Source organism: Amblyomma maculatum, chromosome 6 (assembly GCF_055883805.1).
Source record: "Amblyomma maculatum isolate TAMU_Amacu chromosome 6, ASM5588380v1, whole genome shotgun sequence".
Classification (NCBI taxonomy): Eukaryota; Metazoa; Arthropoda; class Arachnida; order Ixodida; family Ixodidae; genus Amblyomma; species Amblyomma maculatum.
In genome coordinates this window covers 131,329,225-131,353,856 of record NC_139349.1, presented here as the reverse complement: position 1 = coordinate 131,353,856, position 24,632 = coordinate 131,329,225, and the positions used below count along the sequence as shown (strand labels likewise).

General features: G+C 48.1%; 1 protein-coding gene across 1 annotated transcript; it reads left to right on the top strand.

The window, feature by feature from the left end:
* Positions 1–13,892: 13,892 nt before the first annotated feature.
* LOC146186752 (E3 ubiquitin-protein ligase MARCHF3-like) lies at positions 13,893–18,931 on the top strand. The gene is made up of 2 exons (XM_084608111.1): positions 13,893–14,168; positions 18,428–18,931. The coding sequence occupies exons 1-2, from the start codon at positions 13,893–13,895 to the stop codon at positions 18,929–18,931; spliced, it is 780 nt and encodes a 259-aa protein (XP_084464237.1).
* Positions 18,932–24,632: the final 5,701 nt, after the last annotated feature.

Here is a 24,632-nt window from a genome sequence, read left to right as displayed (position 1 = left end):
GGTGATAGTGTGCTTGAATTCAATGACCGAAGTAAAGTTTATGGGTAGGGATTGATGTATATGCCAACCAGTGGAGATCCGAGCTAGCCAGACATACTGTGAAGTGAGATGAACTTCTCGTATTTCAGAGATGGTGTTCAGGACGCCAGTTAATAATAATTAGTTCACAGGACGAAAGAGATGCAGTATCTGTCACGCTTGTTTCTGTGGACACCTGACCGCGTCGTAAGGGAGGGAGGAAGGTGGGAGTGATAGTGGAAAGAGAGAAAGGGGATCCATAGTGGAGGGCTTCGCAGTGATTTCGACCACCTGGGGATCTTTAACGTGCGCTGACATCGCACTGCTCACGGACTCGTCTTCGTTTCGCCTCCATCGAAACGCAGTCGCCACAGTCGGGATAGAACCCGGGAACTCCGGCACAACAGGACACCGGTTTGAAGACGTTTGATTGTGACGCGTCAGGAGGCATACCAAGGGCGTATTTTTTAACCCGTTGAAGAACATTCACCGAATCGGTTTCTGCACGGGAGAGGTGAAGGTACGGTAGTGAGTACGTAAGTCTGCTAAGTACAAAGGACTGCACAAGCCGAAGGAGTTATAAGGAACCACGGACACGGTACACAGCGGCGAGCGGTTAGACCTGGCGTAGTGTTGCTTTCGCAATAAAACTTAGCCTGCCATGACTTTGAATTCATGTTACCCCTATGCCACGGGCAGGAGCTGCCAATTTGGGTTGGTCTTTTCATACGGGAGGATGATATCAGAATGAGCCTGCCAGAACTGTATGCATTCTCGCTACTTCTACGACACGCAGGCATGTAGGGGAAAATGTAGCTGGGAAAACAAGCTTTGCTTTCGCAATTCAACTAGGGTTAAACAGGGCTAAATACTGTCATTATCGGTAACTATCTACTACTGACTGATGTCCTTCACTGACAGCATTAAAGGTAAGCAGGGACGGCCGTCTCCATGGCAACCGTGTTAGCATGATGCTAAACAACAACAAAGATACGTTTCTCACGCGCCCGGCGCCTTTCTTGGAACGCGATCCCTCCAAATCACTTGTCAAGAAAGGCGCTAATAGTGGAGCACGCGTGAAAGCACTGCGAAGCAATTGGTACAGTCTCCTAATCACTCTCGTGTCGTTACCGCGTATCGGGCAGTGAAGGAGAAACCACAGTGAGACAAAGCTGCTAAGGCAGGTGCCCTTGGAGGACAACCGTGGCTATCGTTTAACAATTTCCAGGCGGGTTAGGGCCGGAAAGGCTTGGGGGCAGACATGTTCACGAGTTTTCACGGGGAGCTTGGCCACGAATCTGGAAACGGAAAACCCACGGGTCGTTTGTTTGTTCGTGTCGTTTCCAGTGCGGGAACAGTGCTGTAGACAGCTGCGACCAGGTACAAGGCGAGAGTAAAACCTTCTTCGCCCATTCACGCTGCATTTGGTCTGTGATTAGAGGGTTCTCGGTCGAGGGGCGGGAAACCGAGGTGGAAACGTGGCCTCGGAAGAGGAATTGGTTGTTCTTGCTCGGATCCTGTCTTAGGTTGATGCCCTACACCATAAGCTCTGCCGAAGTGGTAGTCGCTCCAAGGAAGGCGATCCAGCTATTTCCCATGTTCATGGTGACTTTTGCATGCTTCTGTAAGTACTGAATGTACACAAGTGCATTGAAAACATACGTTCTTCATCCCTCTGTCTCACCCAAAATAGCTGTCAGTGACGGAGGAGCATCTCCGGTACAATGGCCCCGCCGGGATGGTGCAGTGGTAAGACGCCCGACTACTGTGCCGGAGTACCGGGTTCAAACCAGACCTCGGCGGCTGCGTTTCGATGGAGGCGAAGCGGAGAGGCGTTTGTGTGCTGTGCGATGTCAGCCCACTTTAAAATCCCCAGGTGGTCAAAATTACTGAGTAGTTCTCCACTATGGCTCCTCTTTCTCTCTTTCCACTTTCGCTCCCACATTTCTCCCTTCCCTTACGGCGCGGTTGAGGTGTCCACAGAAAACAAGTGAGACAGTTACCGCGCCTTTCTCTTCCTATAAATCAGTCATCGCCGATACAATGGGCCACAGCCGGGGTAAAGCACGAGTTCTGGCCAACCCCTGGTTGGGTGGAATGCGGGGGAACCTACTGTAGTGTTTTATGGCCCTTGACAAGGGGTCGTGAAAGATATAAAGGTGACTGCACCCATATTGTAATGTCAGGTAGCGTAGCGTTCAAGGTTGAGCGGATTGTAGACTTCCTAGTGGAGAACAGGCACCTCAGAGGCGTCAGTGATTTCGATATAGTGTTTAGGGACGTCAATTTATACTTGTAACTTCTGCAGTCCCACTGCCATATCGTCAATTTTAAAATATGGATGTCATGATGTCATTCGTCTTTGGCTACTAATAACATATTTCCTATCTTGGAGTGTTTAAACAAAGGTCATTTTCAGTGTGCTTGGCTAAGAGCACTTTGAGAATTTTGTTCACAGATATATCGATGGGTTTAAAAACATTAGTGAATTCTGCCTCTGGTTCCTAATTTCTTGGAGATCATCTCAGAAACCTGCTGAAGTTTCTCGTTACGTGGGAGGCGGTAGCTGGCAGCTGACATTACCGAGCTCTGATTGGACGTAAAACTTTCTGAATTTAAGTTTGGCAGGAGCTGCCAACTCAGGCCTCTCCTTTTATATGGGAGGGTGATGTCAGAATCAATCTACCAAGACGCTTGCATATGTGATAGGTGCGGGTGACCTTATCCCTAGGCTGCGCAGGCACGTTCATACGACTCGGTTAAAGCGAGGATATATTGTAGCTTACGCTGTCGCGTCGTATACCTTAAGGCGGAGTTCAAGTTGCCACCGCGGATCACCACGCGTTAGATGCTGATTCAAGTGCCCCCTACAGTTTTTCTCCTCTTATTTAGTCCCTACTTCCTATGCGATTTCCATATATTTAGGACAGAAGTAAGCTGTCTATATAGTTGCACAGAGCGGGAGTGGAGTTCCCTGGGAAGAGATTGAAATTCGGCTTGAGATTGGCGTTTGATGATATCCATGTATGACTTTTCACTGATATAGAAAATCATTGTTTGGTGGTAAAAATAGAATAGTAGGCTACTTGTCCCAATGTAATTCGTGTATAGAGGGGGGGGGGGGGCGGGCCAGAAAATCAATTTCATTCGCACCATAGCGTGAGAAGGCCGAAAGCCGTCAATAATCGCAGAAGTAGCAGATCAAAGCCTCTGGAAGCACCCCACACGCTACAAATGTCGAAAGAGCAGAAATATACCGAATCGGTACGATGAATCGTTATGCCCAACCCCAAACACAGCGAGTGGACTTGTTCATCGTTTTTAGCCACAGCCTACAGTTTTTTGCAGTGGAGCTCTTCGGTGACTGTCCCTGGTTTGAGTGGAGCTGCTTTTGGAGTCGGGGTTGGCCTAGCAGGCAGGCAGCTGTAAGGTGGCCCAGGCGGTCGCATAAGCAGAGTTGGGAGTGGCCAACCTAGAGCGGAAAATTATGTTCTCCCACAGCCTCCCATGCTAATTTAGAACACAGTTCTTTTGCACAGTCGGAAAACGTCAGCGGTGTGATCGTGAGGGGCCGCTTCGCTGTTGTGCCCAACGTCCAAGTGTGCTCGTAATAGCAAGCCTCGTGTGGCCACCCTATAGCAAGTGGCAACAAACAACCTATGGAACAATGTCCCGCTTGGCAACATAATATTCCATAGTCATGCTTAACGTCGGTTTTCAGGAACTTTGGTAAAAGGCACAGTATTAATGCTGCGGTTCCAGCTAAGGCTCTGATGTTGAAAGGAGACACTAGATCATAGACTACTAATACTGCTGCGGCAATCGCAGAGACGACAGCGTAGCGGCGGAAATGGCCGTCTACCTTCATAAGGGTTTGCCTGCCGTAACCACTGAATTTCTTGATACTTCTGATGAAGTAGGTGAATTCGTGCTGCAAAGTTGGAAACTTGTGTGGTAATCTTTATCGTTATAGCCACTCACATGCGTCGCGTGCTGGCGCTCTCGAGAACGATGAAGTTGGTCGTTGTCTTTGTAATTCGTTACGCCTTACGCTCCCTGTGTTGGTTTGTGTCATCAAATTAGAGGAGAACAACAACAACGCTCCAATGCGAGTTCATCCCGAGCAGCTGGATTCATCTGCGTCGACTGAATAAACACACCCCTACAATTGGTGCAGGTACTGCTGGGTACGTTCCCGTCCACCCTGGAACTAAGAAGCCGCACATTACCCTTTGCTTCCAGCATGCCGGACGATACTGCCACGACATCGTCGCCCCTCCCAACCACCGTGCTGTGTTCTGGAGCTCTACGGCAACGTGATCTGTGCCTCTTCAGTGGCACAGAGGACCAAGACGTCGATGATTGGTTGTCGGCGTACGAGCGCGTCAGTAGTGACAACCGATGGGACGACACTATCAACCTACGTAACGTAATCTTTTATCTGACTGACGTGGCGAACCTCTGGTTTCGCACCCATGAGGCAGACCTACCATCTTGGTCTACTTTAAAAATAATTTTGTGGAAGTGTTCGGCCGCCCTGCTGTTCGCAAGTTCCGGGCAGATGAACGCTTGTGTGAGCGCACTTAGCATGACGAAAAGTCGTTCACCAGTTATATAGAAGACAGCGTTGACCTGTGCAAGCGTGTTGATCCGCTAATGTCCGAAGCGGATAAGATCGAAAACATCATGAAAGGCATCTCTGACCACGCGTGCCAGATGCTCTGGGTGAAAAATTCTGCCACGGTCAGTGACGTTATCAAACTTTGCCAGAGCTACGACGGGCTTCGTAAGAAGCGCGCTTCTACCCGGCGGTCCGGTGTTAGAGGCGACGCCATCTCTACATTAGCGCTGGGCGGTTCTACTACATCAGAGGACAGCCCTTACCTTCAACAAATCAAAGCCTTCGTTCGAGAAGAGGTCGCTCGCCAGCTATCACTGGTCCCTCAGTTACAGGATACTGGCCGCCTTGCTGCTGACATGGCTCCGTCTTTGGCCCCTACCATACGGTGCAAGATCACATCGCTGATGTCCTTCCGCCCAGCTCCATGCTCCCGCCCAGCCCTGTGCTGCCACCCAGCCACGTGCCGGCGCAAGTAACGGCACCGCTGGCTTACGGCCAAGTTGCGGCCAGGCCGCTAATGCCATCAGCATCTCTTCCCTACCAGGCCGCTTCTTACAACCTTCTTTCGCCTTTGCCTGTGTCAGCATTCCATGTTCCTATTCCAAGGGTACGCCAATGCCCGACGAACCCTTGGTGTACAGCGGACAACCGGCCAATAGCTACTCTTGCGGGCTGCCGGGCCATGTCGCACGCCTTTGCCGCCAACGCTTTCCACCTTCTCGACCTGGAACTACTCCTACGATACAGGCCAGCCCTCGCCGAGAACTCCGCCCGGTTCCCACTTTGTATCTTGTGACAATCAAACGTATACCACTCCCCAATCATCGTCCCCTCGTCGCCGTTCCCTGTCCTCGCTTCAGCGACGTTCTACCGGCGCTGTTAAGGGAAACTAACAGTCGCAGCTCCCGGGGGAAGAATTGCGCTTGGTTCGAACTCTTCAAGTCCTCCGTGTTCTCCCGCTAACTTAATAAAAGTGTTTTTCGATGGCGTCGCAGTGCTCGCTCTTGTCGACACGGGCGCTGCCATATCCGTCATCAGTGAAGCTCTTTGCCGTCGTCTTCGCAAGATGACCACCACACTGCCCGACCTTTCGCTTCGCACCGCTTCACCCCAGCGCATTCATCCCTCAGCAGCGTGCAGGGCCCGTGTTCTCATCGAAGACGTCTTATACACCATCGAGTTTATTTTACTCGCTCACTGCTCACACGACATCATCCTGGGCTACGATTTCCTTTCCACTCATCGTACCGTTATTGACTGCGCCAGCGCGGAAGTTGCCTTTTTTCCTGTGTGTGATACCGTCATGTGTGACGTCCCTACCCGGTCTGCAAAACTCCTTGCCGCCAATGACACAGACATTCCTCCATTTTCTGCTGCCCTCGTTCCACTTTCCTGTGAAAGCGTTACTACTTCGACTGTGTTCTTCACACCTTCCGACGCCGCTTCACGCCATCCCTGCCTCATGCTTCCATTTGCTGTCCTCAAGTTCGAAGATGGCCTTAGTGCAATGTACGTCTCAAATCCATTTGTGTGCCCATCCGTCCTGCTACGTGGCGAGTGTCTCGGTCGTATTGAAGAACTTGGTCCCGCGCTTGTAAATACTTTTCTTGCCACGCCTACTTCATTAGACGTTAATGTTCTCAGCTCTTGCGATATAGTGACTGCTTCGAAACCAACCGATGTTCTTCAACACGATATTGACGCAGAGCTTCCACCCGCACAACGCGATCAACTCGCAGCTCTTCTACAGAAATTCACTTCTGCCTTCGACCTTCCTCACACTGCTCTGGGTCGCACGTCTGTCGTTACGCACACAATCGACACTGGTACAAACGCACCTTTACGACAGCGTCCTTATCGCGTGTTGGCCTCTGAGCGCCAAGTCATTGCTGATAACGTGGACGACATGCTTCGCCGGGGCGTCATACTGCCATCTAACAGTCCATGGGCTTCTCCGGTTGTTTTGGTCACCATGAAATACAGTTCCATCCGGTTTTGCATCGATTACCGTAGGCTAAACAAAATCACACGCAAAGAAGTCTATCCTCTGCCGGGAATTGACGATGCCTTGGACTGTTTACAAGGAGCCGAGTATTTCTCCTCTTTGGATTTGCGGTCTGGCTACTAGCAGGTACCGATGGCTGATGATGACCGCTCGAAAACTGCCTTTATAACACCGGACGGCTTACACGAGTTCAACTTTATGCCCTTTGGCATTTGCAATGCCCCAGCTACTTTAGAGCGCCTGATGGACACTGTTCTTCGTGGACTCAAGTGGCAGAGTTGTCTTTGTTATCTGAATGACATCGTAGTTTTTTCTACCGACTTTTCTCGTCACCTTCTCCGCCTAAAGCATGTCCTCACTTGTCTCGCCGATGGTGGGCTTAGTTGAATTTGAAGCAGTGCCACTTTGCCGATCGAAAACTCACAATTTTAGGCCCACGTAGTCTCTAAGGACGGCATTCTTCCCGACCCCACCAAACTTCGCGCAGTTGCAGAGTTTCTGAAGCCAACCTCCCTGAAGCAGCTCCGGAGCTTCATCGGCCTCTGCTCCTACTTTAGATGTTTCTTCTTGACCTTCGCCTCTATCATCCCTCCTCTGACCCAGCTCCTTGCCGGCAGCTCCGACCTTTCCGCCTGGACTCCAGCCTGCGATAAAGCCTTCGACACTTTACGCCGCCTTTTGGTTTCGCCTCCCATTCTGCGCCACTTTGATCCGACTGCACCTACGGAGATCCACACTGATGCCAGCGGTATTGGGCTTGATGCCGTCCTTACCCAACGTAAGCCTAGTTACAGCGACTATGTTGTGGCATATGGCAGCCGAACATTGACGAAAGCAGAATCTAATTATTCAGTCACAGAAAGGGAACGTTCGGCCATTATTTCGGCCATCGGAAAATTTCGTCCTTATGTGTATGGCCGACCGTTTTACGTTGTGACCGATCATCACGCTTTGTGCTGGCTTGCCTCTCTAAAAGACCCAGCCGGTCGCCTTGCTCGCTGGGCTCTCCGTCTCCAAGAGTATGACATTCATGTCATTTATCGATCAGGCTTGAAGCATAGGGACGCGGATGCTATTTCCCGCTCGCCATTGCCTAGTGATACCTCGTCTGACCACATCTGTGCTTACGATTTGTCGACTCTTGCCACTATCGACATGGCTACCGAGCAGCGGAATGACCCGTGGATCAATGCACTTTTGGATTTTTTCTCAAGTCCTACTCCCGGTCTACTTATTACCTACAGTGCTAACCAGCCACGTCGTACTCGTCATGTGCCGTGCATTAGTGAAACATCAACACACCAATGTTAGTAAGGGGCGGCTGAAATCTAGATGTGAAGACAAAAGAATATTATGCCGCTCATGCACAAACTCCCATTACTCTCCTTCGTATCTCCGCCTACTGCAGCGACGCTCTTGCAAACACTTGTAAGACCCCTTACTGAGAGCAGTTCCGCTGCCTCGAACAAATGGCGCCACTTAGACGGGCATCATTTGTGGCCTTCGGAACGCATAGGCGGACAGTGCGGGCAGTCCGTGCGCAGCTTGTTTAAGAACGCCGACTGGCATTCAAACACCGCCGCTTTGGTGCGGGTGTCCTCTGTCTTGTCAAAGAGGTCGGCGAGGAAATAGAGTTTGTGGCCTTGTGGCTTACTAGAGGAAAAATAGACGACGCTTTCTACATACGGTGGACATCATGGCCTAGGCCACCATTTTCTTTCTCTGTGTGTGTGCGTGTGTGTGAGTGAGTGAGTGAGTGAGTGAGTGAGTGAGTGAGTGAGTGAGTGAGTGAGTGAGTGAGTGAGTGAGTGAGTGAGTGAGTGAGTGAGTGAGTGAGTGAGTGAGTGAGTGTGTGTGTGTGTGTGCGTGTGCGTGCGTGCGTGCGTGCATGCATGCGAGTTTATGTGTGTGTCTCTGGGCGTGTTTGTGTGTACGCGTGTTTGTGCGTGCGTAATATTTTCGTAAGGTAATAAAATGCATCTTGGCGGGACTATTAATGTCTCGCATTCATAAAGAATTCATTGTGTAGAGAGGGAAGGTCACCGTGTGCATGCCTGTGAACCTGCATTCATGCTTACTTCAGGCAAGTACTGATGCAATACATGAAATAATTGCTGCTTACATATAACTAAGGCATTGATCAATGGTAAATTTTAGCATGAAAAGATTTTAATATCTCCGCTTGATAGGGCTCGCTACATCTGCGGGTGCTGGACTCCGGCGCAGCTTCCAGTCTCGCCCGAGTGCAGGCGAACGTTGCTGAATGTCTGATGTGGTCTTTGAGCAGCGTAATAGTCTCTGGATCCAGACGACACTGGAGGTAAAAAAATCACGCACTTTGGCGACTAAAGAGGTGAAAGGCAAAAGCCTGAGTGCCGCACTCTGCTACGCATTTGTTGCGAATGTGGCGGTGAATGATGCTTCGAGTAAAGAGGGTGACTACTGTTTCACATTCATCCCTTCCTTTACGGCATGGTACATGTGTACGCGGAGAATTGTGACAGATATCGTTTTCTATCCTTTAAATCAATTCCAAACACCGCTGATGCCTTAGGATGCCTCGATGCGCGCGTCCCCTTCCGCGGCGCGCGCATCAAGGCACCCTACTGATGCCTGCGGTAATAACGCCTACTAGGGTCTTGAATATTTGGGGGCTGGGATTTAAAAAATTCCTATGCAAAATCTACTGCCCCATTCGAGCTGAAATAACGTTCACAAAGTAGCAAAATATCGTCTACGTTATATCATAAGTGATTCAACATCGGTACTTGCCTAGATTTTCCGAAATAGAGAAAAAACTGCTCTCGGCGGCGTGCACAATTTTCGCAGAAGAGAGTCGAAAAGCTATTTTGACATGATGCGTCATCTGTCGGGCAGCAAGGCAAGCGCGCCAACGGCCGGAATGGAGCTTGTCTCACTGGTCGACAGGTGACGTCTGATGTCAAAATAGCTTTTCGACTCTCTTCTGCGAAAATTGTGCACGCCGCCGAGAGCAGTTTTTTCTCTATTTCGGAAAATCTAGGCAAGTACCGATGTTGAATCACTTATGAGATAACGTAGACGATATTTTGCTACTTTGTGAACGTTATTTCAGCTCGAATGGTGTAGTAGATTTTGCATAGGAATGTTTTAAATCCCAGCCCCCAAATATTCAAAACCCTATAGATATCTGGGTCTTCTTCTGTTTGCTGTGTGGTGCGGCGTTCGAGGAAGCGGCAAATGGAAGGGCGCACGGACGCTTCGATCGGCTGGCTGGCTGGCTGGCTGGCTGGTCGGTCGGTCGGTCGGTACGCGCACGCAGTACCCGGTACGCGTGCCGGGGAAGACGGCGAGTCGTGCACCCGCGGATTATCGGCTGGCAGGTATCCCTTGGCTTGTTGCAGCCTTTTCCGCCAGATGGACGTGCGTGCTGGATCGCAGGGTCCGCGCTTCGCAGCCGGGTATCCCAGGCTTCTCTACATGTTATATTTAGTCCTATCCCTGGGAAGTGTGGGCACTCCAAAATTGTGTAGTCGAGGGTCCCTCTCGCCCCACAGTGTTTGCACAGATCATTGTCCCTAAGGTCTGGTAGCGCGTGAAACTCCCAGACTGGGTTCATGAAGGTATTAGTTTGTAGCCGCCTCCACGCTACAGCTTCTTTATTATTTAGGTTAACATCTGGCGGGGTACCAGTCTACGCCCCAGTTTATAATGGTCGATGATTTCCCCGTAATTTTGCAGACGCTCGTCGTATGCCCAGTGTTCGGGAGGCTCGACGGCTACCCGGAAATAGAGAGCTCGGGCTAGCTCGTGAGCTACCTCGTTACCAGGGACGCCAGCGTGAGCGGGTGTCCCCATTAAGTGAATTTTCCTATTCAGCGTTCTTTGGGGGAGGATTTTGGCTGCCTCTGGCGATATCCTCCCCTTTCCAAAATTTTGGATGGCAGTTTTGCTGTCGCTAATTATGAACTTAGCTTCCGTTCCTACACAAACTAGCGCTATCGCAACTTCCTCCGTAGTCTCTATGTTGCGGCCTCTGATGGCTGCCGCGGATACTGGCACCCCTCGGCCATCGACAACCGAGGCTACCATCGCACCTATTCTGCCACTTACCGCCATCAACATGAACTACTTCCTTCTCTCCTATGTTTTTGAACCGTCTGTCTAAAGCTTCGACTTTAGAGCGTTTGGCTCTTCTTTCGACATCAAATTCTGGATGCATGTTTCTAAGGAAGGGGGGACTATCAAGGCGTTCCTGCTTTCCCTACAAATTGTGACTTTTTTTAAATCCTCTGTCTGGGTTGAGGCATACTTTTACAAGGATCGCCCTTCCCGTCTCGGTCGTGCTTAGTTTCTCTAACTGAGAGACTCGCACTGTCTCCGCCAATTCTGCCTACGTGTTATGCACCCCGAGTTCGAGCAGTCGTTCGCTCCATGTACGCATGGGCAGTCCTAGCGCCTTCTTAACGCATCTTCGGATCAGGCAATCTAATTTCTCTTTTTCTCCGCCCTTGATCTCTAGGTAAGGCGTGGCGTAACTGATTCTGTTTATTACGATATAACTGGATTAGTTTTAGTAAATTTCTCTCCATGAGGCCTCTTCCTTTAGGGGCGACCCTCCTCAAGGGCCAGAGGGTTTGCATCGCGTAACTTTCTAATTTCTTCAGGACCCCTCCATTATAGCCGTGAGATTGGATGATCATCCCCGGAATTCTGATCTGGTCTACATTTGGGACCGGTTAGCCCTCTACCTGAATATGAAACTCCCCGCTATTGTTGCAGCGGAGGTACTTTAGCTTATACGCTAACAACTCTGATTTTTGCGGGGAGCACGAAGGTCCCCTTTCAGCCGCGTAATCGACAATTATGTGGGTCGCTGCCTGCAGGCATTCCTCCGTACTCGCATCGCTCCCCTGGTTAATCCAGAGGTTGATATCGTCCGCATACATGGTAAAATTTAGCCCCTTGATTTGGTTAAGTTCACCCGTGAGGCCTGTCATCGCACGTTGAATAGGAAAGGAGATAGCACTGAGCCTTGCGGCGTGCCTTTGCTTCCTAACTCTATCGTGGGAGATTCTACATTTTGAAATATCGTGCAGGTTTTTCTGCCCAATAAGAAGTCTTTTATGTAGTTGTACGTTCTCTCCCCTACTCCGAAAATTTCGAGCCCTTCGTGGATAGCCTCTTGCCTGACGTTGTCGAAGGCCTTGGTGAGGTCTATGCCCAGGCTCACTTTAGCGTCTTTCGATCGCGAGTCTATGATAAGTTTTAGAGCATTACGTCCTGCGTGCACAAGTGGGGTCGAAAACCGACCATCTCGTGCGATCATAGGTCGTTTTGCTCCATAAAGCACGTTAATCTCGTCTGGACTACGGGCTCTAGCAACTTCCCCAAGCATAACCTCTTCCGCCAGATGGACATCATGCGTAGGGAAGGGCCCCGCCGGGGTGGTGCAGTGGTAAGACGCCCGACTACTGTGCCGGAGTACCCGGGTTCGAACCCGACCTCGGCGGCTGCGTTTCGATGGAGGCGAAACGAAGAGGCGTCCGTGTGCTGTGCGATGTCAGCGCACGTTAAAGATCCCCAGGTGGTCGAAATTACTCCGTAGCCCTCCACTACGGCTCCTCTTTCTCTCTTTCCAGTTTCACTCCCACCTTCCTCCCTTACCTTACGGAGCGGTTAAGGTGTCCACAGAAAACAAGTGAGACAGTTGCCGCGCCTTTCCTATAAATCAATCAGTTTGCTGGCGCACGTAGTCCAGACGTGATTAACGTGCTTCATGGAGCAAAACGACCTGTGGCCGCACGAGATGGTCAGTTTTAGACCACACTTGTGCACGCAGGCAGGGAAAATAACGCCAATTTGCAATGGAAATAAAGGTTGTGCAATCAACCGACCAGTCCCTACGCATGAGGTTAGGGAAATTGGTCTCAAATGTTTCTATTGCGGGGTTTTGCCTGGTTTGGGTATTAATATTATGCTTGCCGTTTTCCACTGATCTGGCAACTAGTTCGTTGTCGTGACGGTACGTCGCGCTCCCCTTGTCGAACACAGCCAGCAGTTCATTGAACGCATTAAAGTTCACCGGCGTTTTATAATTTGTCTGCAGGATAGGAAAGGCGCAGTATCTGTCACTCGCGGAAGCTCGCTGTCATTCTTACTGTAGACAAGGGGAATTATGAAGAGCGTTTCACGATAATTAAATTGGTTCACAGGAAGGGAAAGGCGCAGTAACTGTCACACTTGCTCTGTGGACACCCGAACCGCGCCGTAAGGGAAGGGAGGAAGGTGGGAATGAAAGTGGAAAGAGAGAAAGAGGAGCCGTAGTGGAGGGCTACGGAGTAATTTCGACCACCTGGGGATCTTTAACGTGCGCTGACATCGCACAGCGCACGTTAAAGATCCCCAGGTGGTCGAAATTACTCCGTAGCCCTCCACTACGGCTCCTCCGTTGAATGGTTTCAGGGCCTCCACTGTCGCGAGGCCCCGGATTGTGAAACGCTCTTCAAAGAGTGAAAAAAAAAAAATTAAAGTTCTACTAGAAGCTAAGGCCTTTTTTTTATTTACATACCGGAACATTACCAGTAAAGAAGTTTTTGGAGGGAAGGGGCTTTCTGATTTATCTACACTGTTTCTATGTTATCTACAGCTGGCTGTCTCCTGCGATAGCGGGTGTGCAGCCCCCTGAAGCTGGGCGCCAGCGCACCGGCAGCCGTCGAAACCAGCAAGGAAGAGTCACGTGAACAACAATGGTAGCGCCCATGCTCTCCCGCTGTAAAGCGTCTGTATACTTCCTCTTTCAGAAACTACCGTTGGTGCAGCAAGTAGAATATATGGCTCTTCATTTTTCCAATCATAAGGCTTCAATCTTTACAATCAACAACATAGAAAGGAGTGTCACATAAGAATGAGTATGTTTTAAAAATACGGTGCGCTCTGCAAGTGGATATACCTGCCTTTTTACATATATCGCCAAGTCGAAACATGTAAAGACCTGCGCTCAAATTTCTAATTATCGAGAACCCTAATCATCAATGCAGTTTTTTGTTTATTCTGTCCGCAAATGTCTCGTGTCTCGTCAAGTGAGGACAACACAGTATAAAACTGCAGAGCGATGACGACGGGCTGCGTGTAGGAGGGAAGAAGACTGTGGACGTAATCTCTTCAGGTCTGACGAAGACGAAGAAGAGGAAGCAGATAGCAATGCTGTAGCCACGCCGGTGGCGTAGGGCGGGAGATGAGGGGGCTTCGCTGAGCTCCGGCGAGGGCATGGCCTGGTCGGAAGGGCAGCCCGAAGAGGGCTCGTCCCGCTCCCCGGTTGTCAGCCGCCGCAACACGCAGGACGGCTCTGACAATGCAGACGACTCATCTAGCATCGGCGAGTCGGGAATGTGCCGCATCTGTTTCCGCGGCTCCCGCGCCGGTAACCTGCTGTCGCCCTGCAACTGCCGAGGCACCATCGGACTCGTCCACAAGGAGTGCCTCGAGGAGTGGCTGTCGCGAAGGAACACGGATGAGTGCAACATCTGCTCGTACCAATTCAAGGTAACAACACACTCGGCGCTATCCATACAGACAGATACTTCCTGGGCGTCGCCGTATTGTTCTCTGCACTGTTCCGGACACCAGAAAAGAATATTGGAAAAGATGGCACCAGCTCCTTCTGTCTGCCTACAACAGGGACAAGAAAGAGATGGTATATATGTGCATTCCCGACAGAAAGGTCGATAGCAGCCTCTGTTTTCCACGGATTCTTAGGAAAACAAAACAGCATACTCTTGACACACGAACAAAGAGAGAAGCGACAAGACAACGCAGTATCACGGGTGTTGGGCGCTGCGTTGACTGAAGCCTTCAGCCAGTACAGGCTTCACATACAGTAATGCATGGCGATATCCTATTCCTCATCATTATTAGAGTGACGAGAGAGAAATTTGGCTAATCCTTTGGATGCTGTAGGGACAGTGTGTACCGAACCACCGCTCTTAAGTGAACAAGCCGCGGCTCTACCTCGAACAAGACATTCCACAAATAGATACACAACAGGTTGAAATGGGGAAAAAAGGATAAGCTCAGAGTGTGACCACGTTTCAGGTAGTTTTGATCGGCTAACCAGCGGCTACATTTTCTTAAGCCGGAGTACAACACCTAACGCAAGTAGCAATGAAATGTATGAAATGAAGGCCTAAATTGCGATAGTGCCTTCATATAGAATTATATAAAATTCTCGATTTAACCTGCTAGCCAGCCGCTGCGAAGACCGGACCGTAACGCTGGGGTTCAGGCACTCTTAGCACTCTTACGATTGCGATATTTGGGGTTTAAGTATAGTTCAGGTAATTTGGTTGTGGGAAGTGGGGAACGCTCTCATTTTGTCGTACCGTGTTGTACTGTGTGTTCCCACCATTAGGTATTTCTTGATTCTCTAAAAGTATTTGGGCATCCCCCTTTCTATATGAGTACACTAAAAATCTTCCGGCGCCCAGTCCCCAGCAGCTGCGGAGCAATTAACCAAGAGAATGGTCAGCCCTGTAGTCCAGCATAGGGTGCGAAGAATCCCGCTTACGATTGGCCGCCATTCCAAACTGAAATAAACAATGTTTCTTGCCAGAACCTCATTTATTAGTCTAGCCTATGTTTCAATAACTAACTAGTAATAAATGGAATATGTCATGAAGCTTAAGAAGGTTACGTAGACAGATTAAGTGTATGTACTCTTAAAGAGAGCACGTTCTGGGCTATTGTGGTTTATGAGGAGATGGAAATCGTTAGCTATTCGGTAGCGTTACGAAAAAAATTGAAAGTTATATTACAGCTAAGAGGTATATGTTGAAGGCGTTACAGGCTTACGTATTTACATCCACCCATATTGACCACTTAGTACACAGTTGCTATGAATACGTGGAATCAGCAGTGAGTTAAGTGATCGCATTGTCCACTGCAATGATGGGTGGCATCAATACCAAGCAGTCAAGAAGCTGGCAGGCAACCATGCTTTGGCGACGTTGGTGTCGGTTCCGAGAAAAGCAGAGGGAAGTTATAACTGTTTGTTTAACGAAGTAACTGTCGAATCATCGATACATTCTTCCGTGAATATGGAATTGAAAGCGGACGGGGAAGAACTAGAATGGCGAGGCTAATAATGAAACAGAGTCAATATTGGCCTCATATTGTGGCGCTTCGCAGAATATGGAGGCGGCCTGCCAGACGAGATTTTGGCCCCGCGTTCTTAAGGTCTCCAATAAGCCGCGGCTTGAAAAGCCAGTGGAGGGAATCAGTAAGGAAAGTGGCTATTATGAGGCAACAGTAGAAACGAAAATAGAGGAATATGAGATCTCCCCACAACACCACATATTTCGCTTTCTCTGACGATGATGAAATAAGTATTATAGCAATGAATGATAATCTTAAATATATTAAATAGTGTACGGTAGAAGTAGAAGGATGGGCTCGCTGCACAAGGTAAGATCACCCAGGAGGCTAATTGCAAGTACTGCAATAACATCAAAGCTTCTTACCCCATGAAAGCCTTTAATTGGCAGTGTTCTCGAAGTTATTCACTAAGTAAGGTTAGGCAAGATGAGGTGTGTTAACTTAAAGTATTAGATGGCGAGAATAGAACACATTTTAAATAACGGAGGTAGTGTCAAAATGGATGAGAGGAAACTGGGCATAAAGAAACATCAGATGATTCGGTGAGAGGCAAGGAGGGCGACGAACGAAAAACCTGCATGATGAAGAGAAAGGCAGAGCTGCTGCAGAGTTGGTCCACCCGCTAGTAGCAGAGGAAGAAGGAAAGCAAGCTACCGAAGGAAGCCGAAAAGAAAAAAAGAGTTTTCCATGATCAGCTAATTGCAGATAAGCCGAAAGACGATGGACAGACAATGCTACAAAAACTGGCCACTGTGTATACGCAGTGTTCCATGACCTCGAGCGCAGATGAATCCCGGAATAACGCTAATAATGTCGTAATACATAAGAAGGAAGCCGTGATGATCTTGAAAGATTGCAGGCTGATCAGCTTACTGTTAGTCGCTTTTAGGTGTTTACCAGGGTAGTCAGTGATAACATCAGCATCACACCTATGTGGACCAGGACTCCAGGCGTCAGGCTCGTTTTCGGAAAGGCCGTTCGACACGTATTAAACACAATCATCAAGGAACAGAGAAAGGCATACAATATAAGAATCTTATATATAACTTTAGTAGATTGCGACAAAACATTCTGAACCAGGATGGACAAAAAATTAAGCGCATGCGAAAAATTTAACTCGGCGTTCAGCATCCGTATAGCCCACATAGACCATCATAAAAACAGATCTATGATGTCAATAGTGTAAAGTTTCGGGAGAGAAGATCTCTGCAGTGTTATGATCTCTAACAGCTAGATCCAGCTTTTAGACCCGGACTTGGTGGGTGAAATAATTTGGAGGTTATGAATTGGTGGAATTCCCTTGGCAGGCACCATCTGGTCAGCAGGCACCATTTGGTAGGTCGGACCGAAACTGTTTTTAAGTAAGTGTTGCTTCGAGCCATCTGCCATCCAGCCCGCAACCGCGTTCTGCTGTTTTACGTAAGCAAATAATCTGCAGACTGCCAATTGCCAGAACACGTACAAACTTGGCTATGCCACGTTATCTCCGATGTCGTACTTCCAGGAACCGTCAGTTCTCAGCCGTTTCATCTGCCAACTTTCACCTGCCGTATTACCTGCCGACTCGGCCAAGCTACATGATATTGTGGCCTAATAGCAATCTCGACCAATCACCGACTTTAGTGTGACTAGCGCAACGCAAAATCACACGATCTTCACGGTCTTTCTATCCCTCTTCTTTTTCTTTTTTCTCTACTTTCTCTTTTCTCCGCGCGAGGCAGCGGAGGTGGCTCAGCTACAGAGCCAGTAGCAGGCCCGTGCATTTTGTTTTCCTTCTTTCTACCTCCACAACATGATATCCACTCCAATGCTGTCGCATCAATGGTGATGATGGTGATGGTGATGACGGCTGTCCCCTTTTTAACGGGTCGCCCCCGCCTGTCGGCGTGGCGGAGCCAAGAAAAAAAAATAAAACACACACACACACACGCACACACACACACACACACACACACACACATATATATATATATATATCTGGGCCCTAGCGAAGTATATATATATATATATATATATATATATATATATATATATATATATATATATATATATGTATATATATATATATATACTTCGCTAGGGCCCAGACTACCTGGGCTGATATGGTTTCGATGTGTGTATATATATATCAGCCCAGGTAGTCTGGGCCCTTGTGAAGTTAACACAGACTTCGACAGTGTAACAACCACTCTCCAAAGTGTATTCACACCGCCTGCATTTTCTCCCTAGCGGCTATTTCCTGATATAATAATAATAATAATAATAATAATAATAATAATAATAATAATAATAATAATAATAATAATAATAATAATAATAATAATAATAATAATAATAATAATAATAATAATAATAATAATAATAAGGTTCACAGGAAGGGAAAGGCGCAATATTTGTCACGCTTGTTTCTGTGGACACCAGACCCGCGCCGTAAGAGAAGAGAGGAACATGGGAATGAATGTGGAAAGAGAGAGGAGCCGTAGGGGAGGGCTACGGAGTAATTTCGACCACCTGGGGATATTTAACATGCGCCGACATAACGTTATCCGTTTTAGGTGCCCTGTTCTCGTTTAATTCGACGCTTATGTGGCTAAGAGTTTCATTTGCGTCAATTCACAGCCGCCATTGCAATCATCACGACCATTGCGCAGGTTGAGCGGACGCCCAAAAGCGTCTTGGACTGGCTCCGAGACCCGAGCAGCCAGGTGAATCGTTGGTACATCTTCGTGGACATGTCGCTGTCCCTTTTCGGTGCCGTTATGCTGCTAGTATCCGCATGGCTGTCGGCGATCGAGATTCTCAGCGGAATCTCGTCGGTGCTTGGCTGTGTACTTATCAGCATCATCGTGTTGCTCGCGGGCCTCATCTGCGTTGCAGACATCTACCTGATGGTGCGCCACCACCACCAGGCTCTCGTACAGTGGCGTCAGAACAACTGGGGTGTGCGCCTGGTTCTCTCCAGCAGCGGACCCGACCGCTCCGGGTCGGCGGACGCAGGGGGTCCGCCACCGGGACCACCGCCGCCGCCTTCAGAGCCGCTCAACTCAGTTCTGCCCTCCCTCAACAGTACGACCGCTGCCAACGATGACACCAATACGACGACAAATTCTGGGACGCAGCAGAATTCACAGGCAACAGATCATCCCGTCATGTGAAACGCGCCGTGGGCGAAAATGTGCATGCAATGGAGGTGGAGATACAACACCGGACAAGTGGCAAGCCCTGCATCGTAATTACGCTGACTTAACGAATGTGTCGGACTATTGCCGTCTCAAACATGGTTCCTGGCGTACGCAGCAAGAAAAAAAGAAGAGATCGGCGTTAGCGAACTTCGACTAACAGGCTCCCTGGGTAGAGAACAAAATTTCATTCAGTTTTCAAATCCGGTAGACGAAAATATTAATCCTTTCCCGGCGAACGTCTTCCGTAACAGCCCCCTCATCTCGTGAGTAGCGACCATCGGTACTGTTGACGCCACGAATTAAGCGTGTTGTTACCCGCTTAGGGCAGATATGCATGGTCCCAAAATATAGGCCCGAAACCTAGTGCTGACAAACGTTACAAGCGTAGGGTATCACGTTGAGAGCCCTTGCACGTCGGAGTCGCCACGCGCCGTGCTTCACGCTTAGCATCTGAACTTTGTTGGCCCATGTGTCATTACCAAATTTGAGCTGAAATGCAAAAGGAGGATTGTTGGGCTAGTGGGTTCATGATTCAGTCTTTAGAATATACACAGGTCCCGCGTATGTGCTTCTTTTATGTGGTCCCGTGGTTTCGCGTTTTTATTCTAGATCTAAGCTGAAATACTTCTTGTGGGTCTTCAACTTTCGTTGAGGCTGGCTCTACCAGCCTACTCACATTCAAATGTCTAAATAGCTTGAAATGGAGACCAAGGATGGTCGATTTTGTGCATATAGATTCTATAAGCACTAGGGGGTGGAAAAGCTTGATGTTATCATCGGTGAAGGTACCAGCGTTATATAAATATGCTTGACTGCGGTCATGGGCATCGGATCCTTTCTCAATAAGCTGCTCTGAGAACACTTGTACTCGTATTTATCCGGCGCAAGATGACAGCGAGCAAATTTTTCACGCAGTTTCTGAATAAATTCCATATATATATGACGTGTTCAAGTGGCTTGCGATTGTTGCCCAGAATAAAATCAGGAATAACAATGCGCTTTATAAAAGTATTCCTGTGGCCTCATTCTACGCAGATTATAATTGATGTTCTTCTTTTTTAACCCGTAACAATATGATCAATATTTAATTTGTGATTGATTTGTCCTCGCATTGACGACTGTTTTGCAGTAACGAAGGCGCGGTTTGTACGCGTTCGGGGGAAGCGACCGCACCATTGTCTCATTGACGACCAGATCACAGAATTGAGTGCATGATGAATACACTGGTTAGCCGGTGCTTGTAGCGAGTGGCAATTGCTATCATCGACGGTGGGATCCTCTCGTGATTTCTGTTACTGGCTATCCGCTGATTTCTTCCGATACTGTCGTTACACTTACGGCCGGCCAAACAAAATAGCCATTCACAACATAGCCATAAAAACTGTCATCTAGATGTGTTATGCGATTTCATCATCCTCATCATCATCATCATCAGCCTGACTATACCCACTGCGGGCGAAGACCTCTCCCATATTTCTCCAATCCAACCTTTAAGGATGTGGCTGCGTTCAGCCTGATTCAGCATGTAAAAGGCCTGAAAGGTTGGTTTATATCCCACCTTCCGACCTAAAATGAGCAACCCGACCTGACCCCATCTTTGTGATATTGTTTAATCTTGGTAAGTCGTACAATCCTCCGAAGAATAAGAGTTCAACGATGGAGCTAGCCAACTACTGCCTGCTAGAGCCATGCTGTTCATTGTTGTCTTTAATTCGGGATATTTGGCCGAAACGCGGTGCCAACGAGATTGATTAGAATACATGTACTCGCTATACCACGACTAACTTCGTGTGAGCAAACTCGAGTACGTTAAGCAGTCCGAAGGCGAACTACCGATCCTGTTTTGATAAAAAACAAGACCATTCGTGTCATGTGAACACATTCCCAAACTTACTCTTTCCGAAGTCGATACGCGAGTGGAATTAACTGACGGCAAATGCTGTGGAAAACACTACTGAATCATTCATGAAATGCTTTCGTGTAAGCGCTTTGAACTCTGCCCCGTGAAAGCTACTTGTTTCTCAGTATTTTTGTTTTCTTTTATAAATTTTATCAATACTATTTTTCTATCAGCTGGTGAATTTGTTCTTTTGTCCGCGCCGGCTCGTGGAAGCAGGCTTGTCGTGCCTTGGTTTGTTTTTCGGATATTTTCTTGTGCTGTACATCAAATCTCCCCTCCTGCTACAGCCTTGTCTTGACGCTAGCAGTATTGCATGAAAAAAAAATAAATAAACCGGATACTTAACGCTGCCGAGTTGACATTCCTGTTAACTCCATTCCAAACAACATGCAACCTTCTTATAGCACAGACTGGAGGGAAGCCAAAGCAAAATTCATTGGAAAGAAATGGGGTACATCCCCACTAACAACACAACAGGTAGAAGAGGGCCTTAAGCTCACATTTTGAGGGTATTACACCACAGCGTTAATGGTTCCCATCTGCAGCTCCCTGCGTAGATTCTCGTTCGCGTACATGCACCTTGTTGTTCTCTTAATCACTACACAATGAATTGGTACCCCCATTATTTCACACATACCACTCAGAGTACCATCGTAAGCTACCACGCGTAATGTGAGACTAAGCGACATACGCATGAAGCCTCTCTTCAACTAAGGCGTACGAACGTGCTCGTGTGGCCTAAAAATGACGTGCTTGATTCGGGACTGAAAAGTATCAGAGTTGATTCCTCTCCCACCCTGCCACCTCAAATGAGCTTAGCCTGTTCGCCGCTCTCTTCCAGCTTTGCCACACCTTATGATCTCGTTACATGCCACATCCGGACCATGTCACCTACGAAATGCCCCTTTTCAGAGCCATGGCCGTGACTTCTCGCTCAACTCTAACGCTAACGCCGTAGTGGACGATGGCAATGTTTTATAACGTCAGTGCCCGGTTCCCAGAGGGACGGTGGCCTTTATTGCTGTCACTTTAATAGACACCTGTAGCAGACCATGTTGCGTCTTGCCATCTGCATTAGTGGAGCTGTGGGATCCCTCCCACCCCAACTGGGCACGAGGTTCAATGGTTTGGTCACTTGGCTAGCTCGCTTTGAGGGCGGCAGGTGGGACTATTTGCCCATCAACTTACTCATGCCCACCGAGTCTAGACTAATCAATGCGTGAGCACTTGCGTTGGGAGTATTCCACAATTCTAGTAATGCAGATGGCAACACGTAACATGGTCTGCTAAAGGTATGTAATGTACCTACATGTCCACGGAGCAAGTTGACCGCATTTTTACTAAGGTAGTTTTGCTCGTCATGGAAACGGAGATGAGGACTTGTTATTCTTGAGCAGAATAATCAATGGACATAAGCTGAGCACATATGCAGGATGCAATGCCGGTAGAAATTGATTCCTTACAGGAGCTCTCACCAGCTTAGTATGGAAAGTATGTGGCTCGCTCTTTGATAATTACTGGGCGGATGCCGCGGTGCATGGTCATCCTGGAGGCAAATATTGTCAAGATTAGGCAGCCCAAACGTGCAGCTGGCGCTAAAAATGACAGACAATGAAATTTATGCGGCATATACGCAAAGACATTACCTCTTGATAATATGCTTCATGATTATGTTATCATCTATGTACAGCAATAAAATAGACATTATTGTTAGTTTCAGTTCATTCACTGGGCGGTAGCAATTCCCACTTGGGTCAGAGATAACATGAGACGTCCTGTAGTTGGCGCCATTTCGTTCAGGCGAGTGTCTCAAGCTTAGTGGGATCATCATTGCTTTGCTGTCACAGAAGGGGACACTCCCATGTCAGCTCCTAAAGATATGTTCCTGATTTTAGAGTGTTAGCGCTACTGGTGCTATTCGTGAAGGTCACCTGACGCCGGGATTTGACCTCTGTGGTGGCGCGAGGACCAGGTTTCGCGCTTCTTCTGTTTAGCTCCTTCTATATCACACACTTGTCGCTGCTGCTTTACATGCTTTGCAAACCTCATTGGTTTGGATAGAGGGATTCAGTTCTCTAAACGGTAGGGTACTCTGAGCAACGTCACCTGGCGACAAATAGCGAAAATATTGTCAAAATGATTAGGAGCGCATGTAAAGCCCGCTATTTTAACCGCTTCTGTGGCGCAAATAATTAATACTTTCTTGTGTTTCTGTGTCTTTCGCTGGTTCAATATGTTCAATTCACACCAACCAGCCCAAATGATCACCACTTTTTTTAAATTCACAGCATTCAAATAAATTACAAACATCTTTCTTGAAGTCAGTTTCCCTTTAGGTTACATTATGTGATGTTTTTGATTCTTAATAGCCGCTAAACCAGCCGTGAACAGAGTCAGGAGGTGAAGGCATGGCAACGGTTACAATATACAATTACCTTCACCTTAATCATTTCCCGCCTTCAGTGAGATGTTACATTCAAGTTGTGTTCAAACACCTCTCAGCAACAATCGGCGTTTAACTTGCTGAGAATATCCAGTGAGGAGAAATAAGTTACGGGACCCTGCTACTGAGAGAACGGAATTACGCGTTTAGGTAATCTGGGTTAACGCCCAAAAGCGACTCAGGCTATGAGATACGCCATAGCGCCGGGCACCGCACATTTCGACTACCTGGGGTTTTGTTAACGTGCACTGACACTGCAAAGCAAACGGGAGCCTTGCTTTTCGCCTCTGTCAAAACGTGGCCGGCGAGGCGGGCATTCGATCCCGTATCCTTGGGCACTGCAGCCGAGCGCCCTAATCACTGCACCACCACGGCGTAGCCCAAACTTGATGCGTGCCGGCAAATATCTCCACAAATGTACAACATTACCTGCCACAATGCCACACAGTCTACCAGTTCTCTTACCTATCCTTTCCCTCCAGCTCCACCGCTGCCCATATGACTCACCTCCTGGGACTTAACCCTTCAATTCGTTCCAGACAGCGTCTTGTCTAGGCCCGTCTAGTGTCCTTGAGGTTTGTAGGCAGTCATGGATGACTGTCTACAGTCATCCATGACTGTACAGTTACTGATACAGCTACTACACGCAGATAACTACTGCGGCGTCAGCTGCAAGCAGTGTGATAGTACCGATTGGTTAATGAGCAAAATTGTGCAAACAGTTTCTGCTGGCTGAAAAATATAATTGTACGAAACTGTGAACAAACGATCTATACATTTATTGTTTCATTTTATAGTTATGATTTCGTCAGCATCACATTGAACCAGGACAGGTTATTTTGAAAATCGTTATCAGCGAGGGAAAAACTGCTCAGACAAGGAAGTGAATTGGAATGGGAAGCGCTGTAATTGGCTCGTCGAAACAATTTGATGCGAAATTGTTATTACAAGCGCGTTAACACACGACTGTAATTCATAAAACATTCACATAAAAACGATCGTCACTGAATATATAAACTATTCGATCCGAGAGTACCGAGATATAGTGCGGAGCACATGCTTGCTCATTCCTTACGCAAATTCTAAAAGGGGAATGCCAACTGTCCAGCTAGTGGCCAAGTGTACTATAGCAATGATTTTGTTAATTTAAATTTTGTAAATCCTCTTGCTAACGTCATGCCTTAGCTCGGCAAAGCGACCGGGGCTTTTGAGTAAAAAGCTGGTAATTAATATTTCATGCTATGTGGAAGAACAAGTGCGGTGTGAGATTGTCTGTATTGCGACTAAACTGCCTCACAATACCGAACAAAATCGCCTTCTCCTTTTTTTCA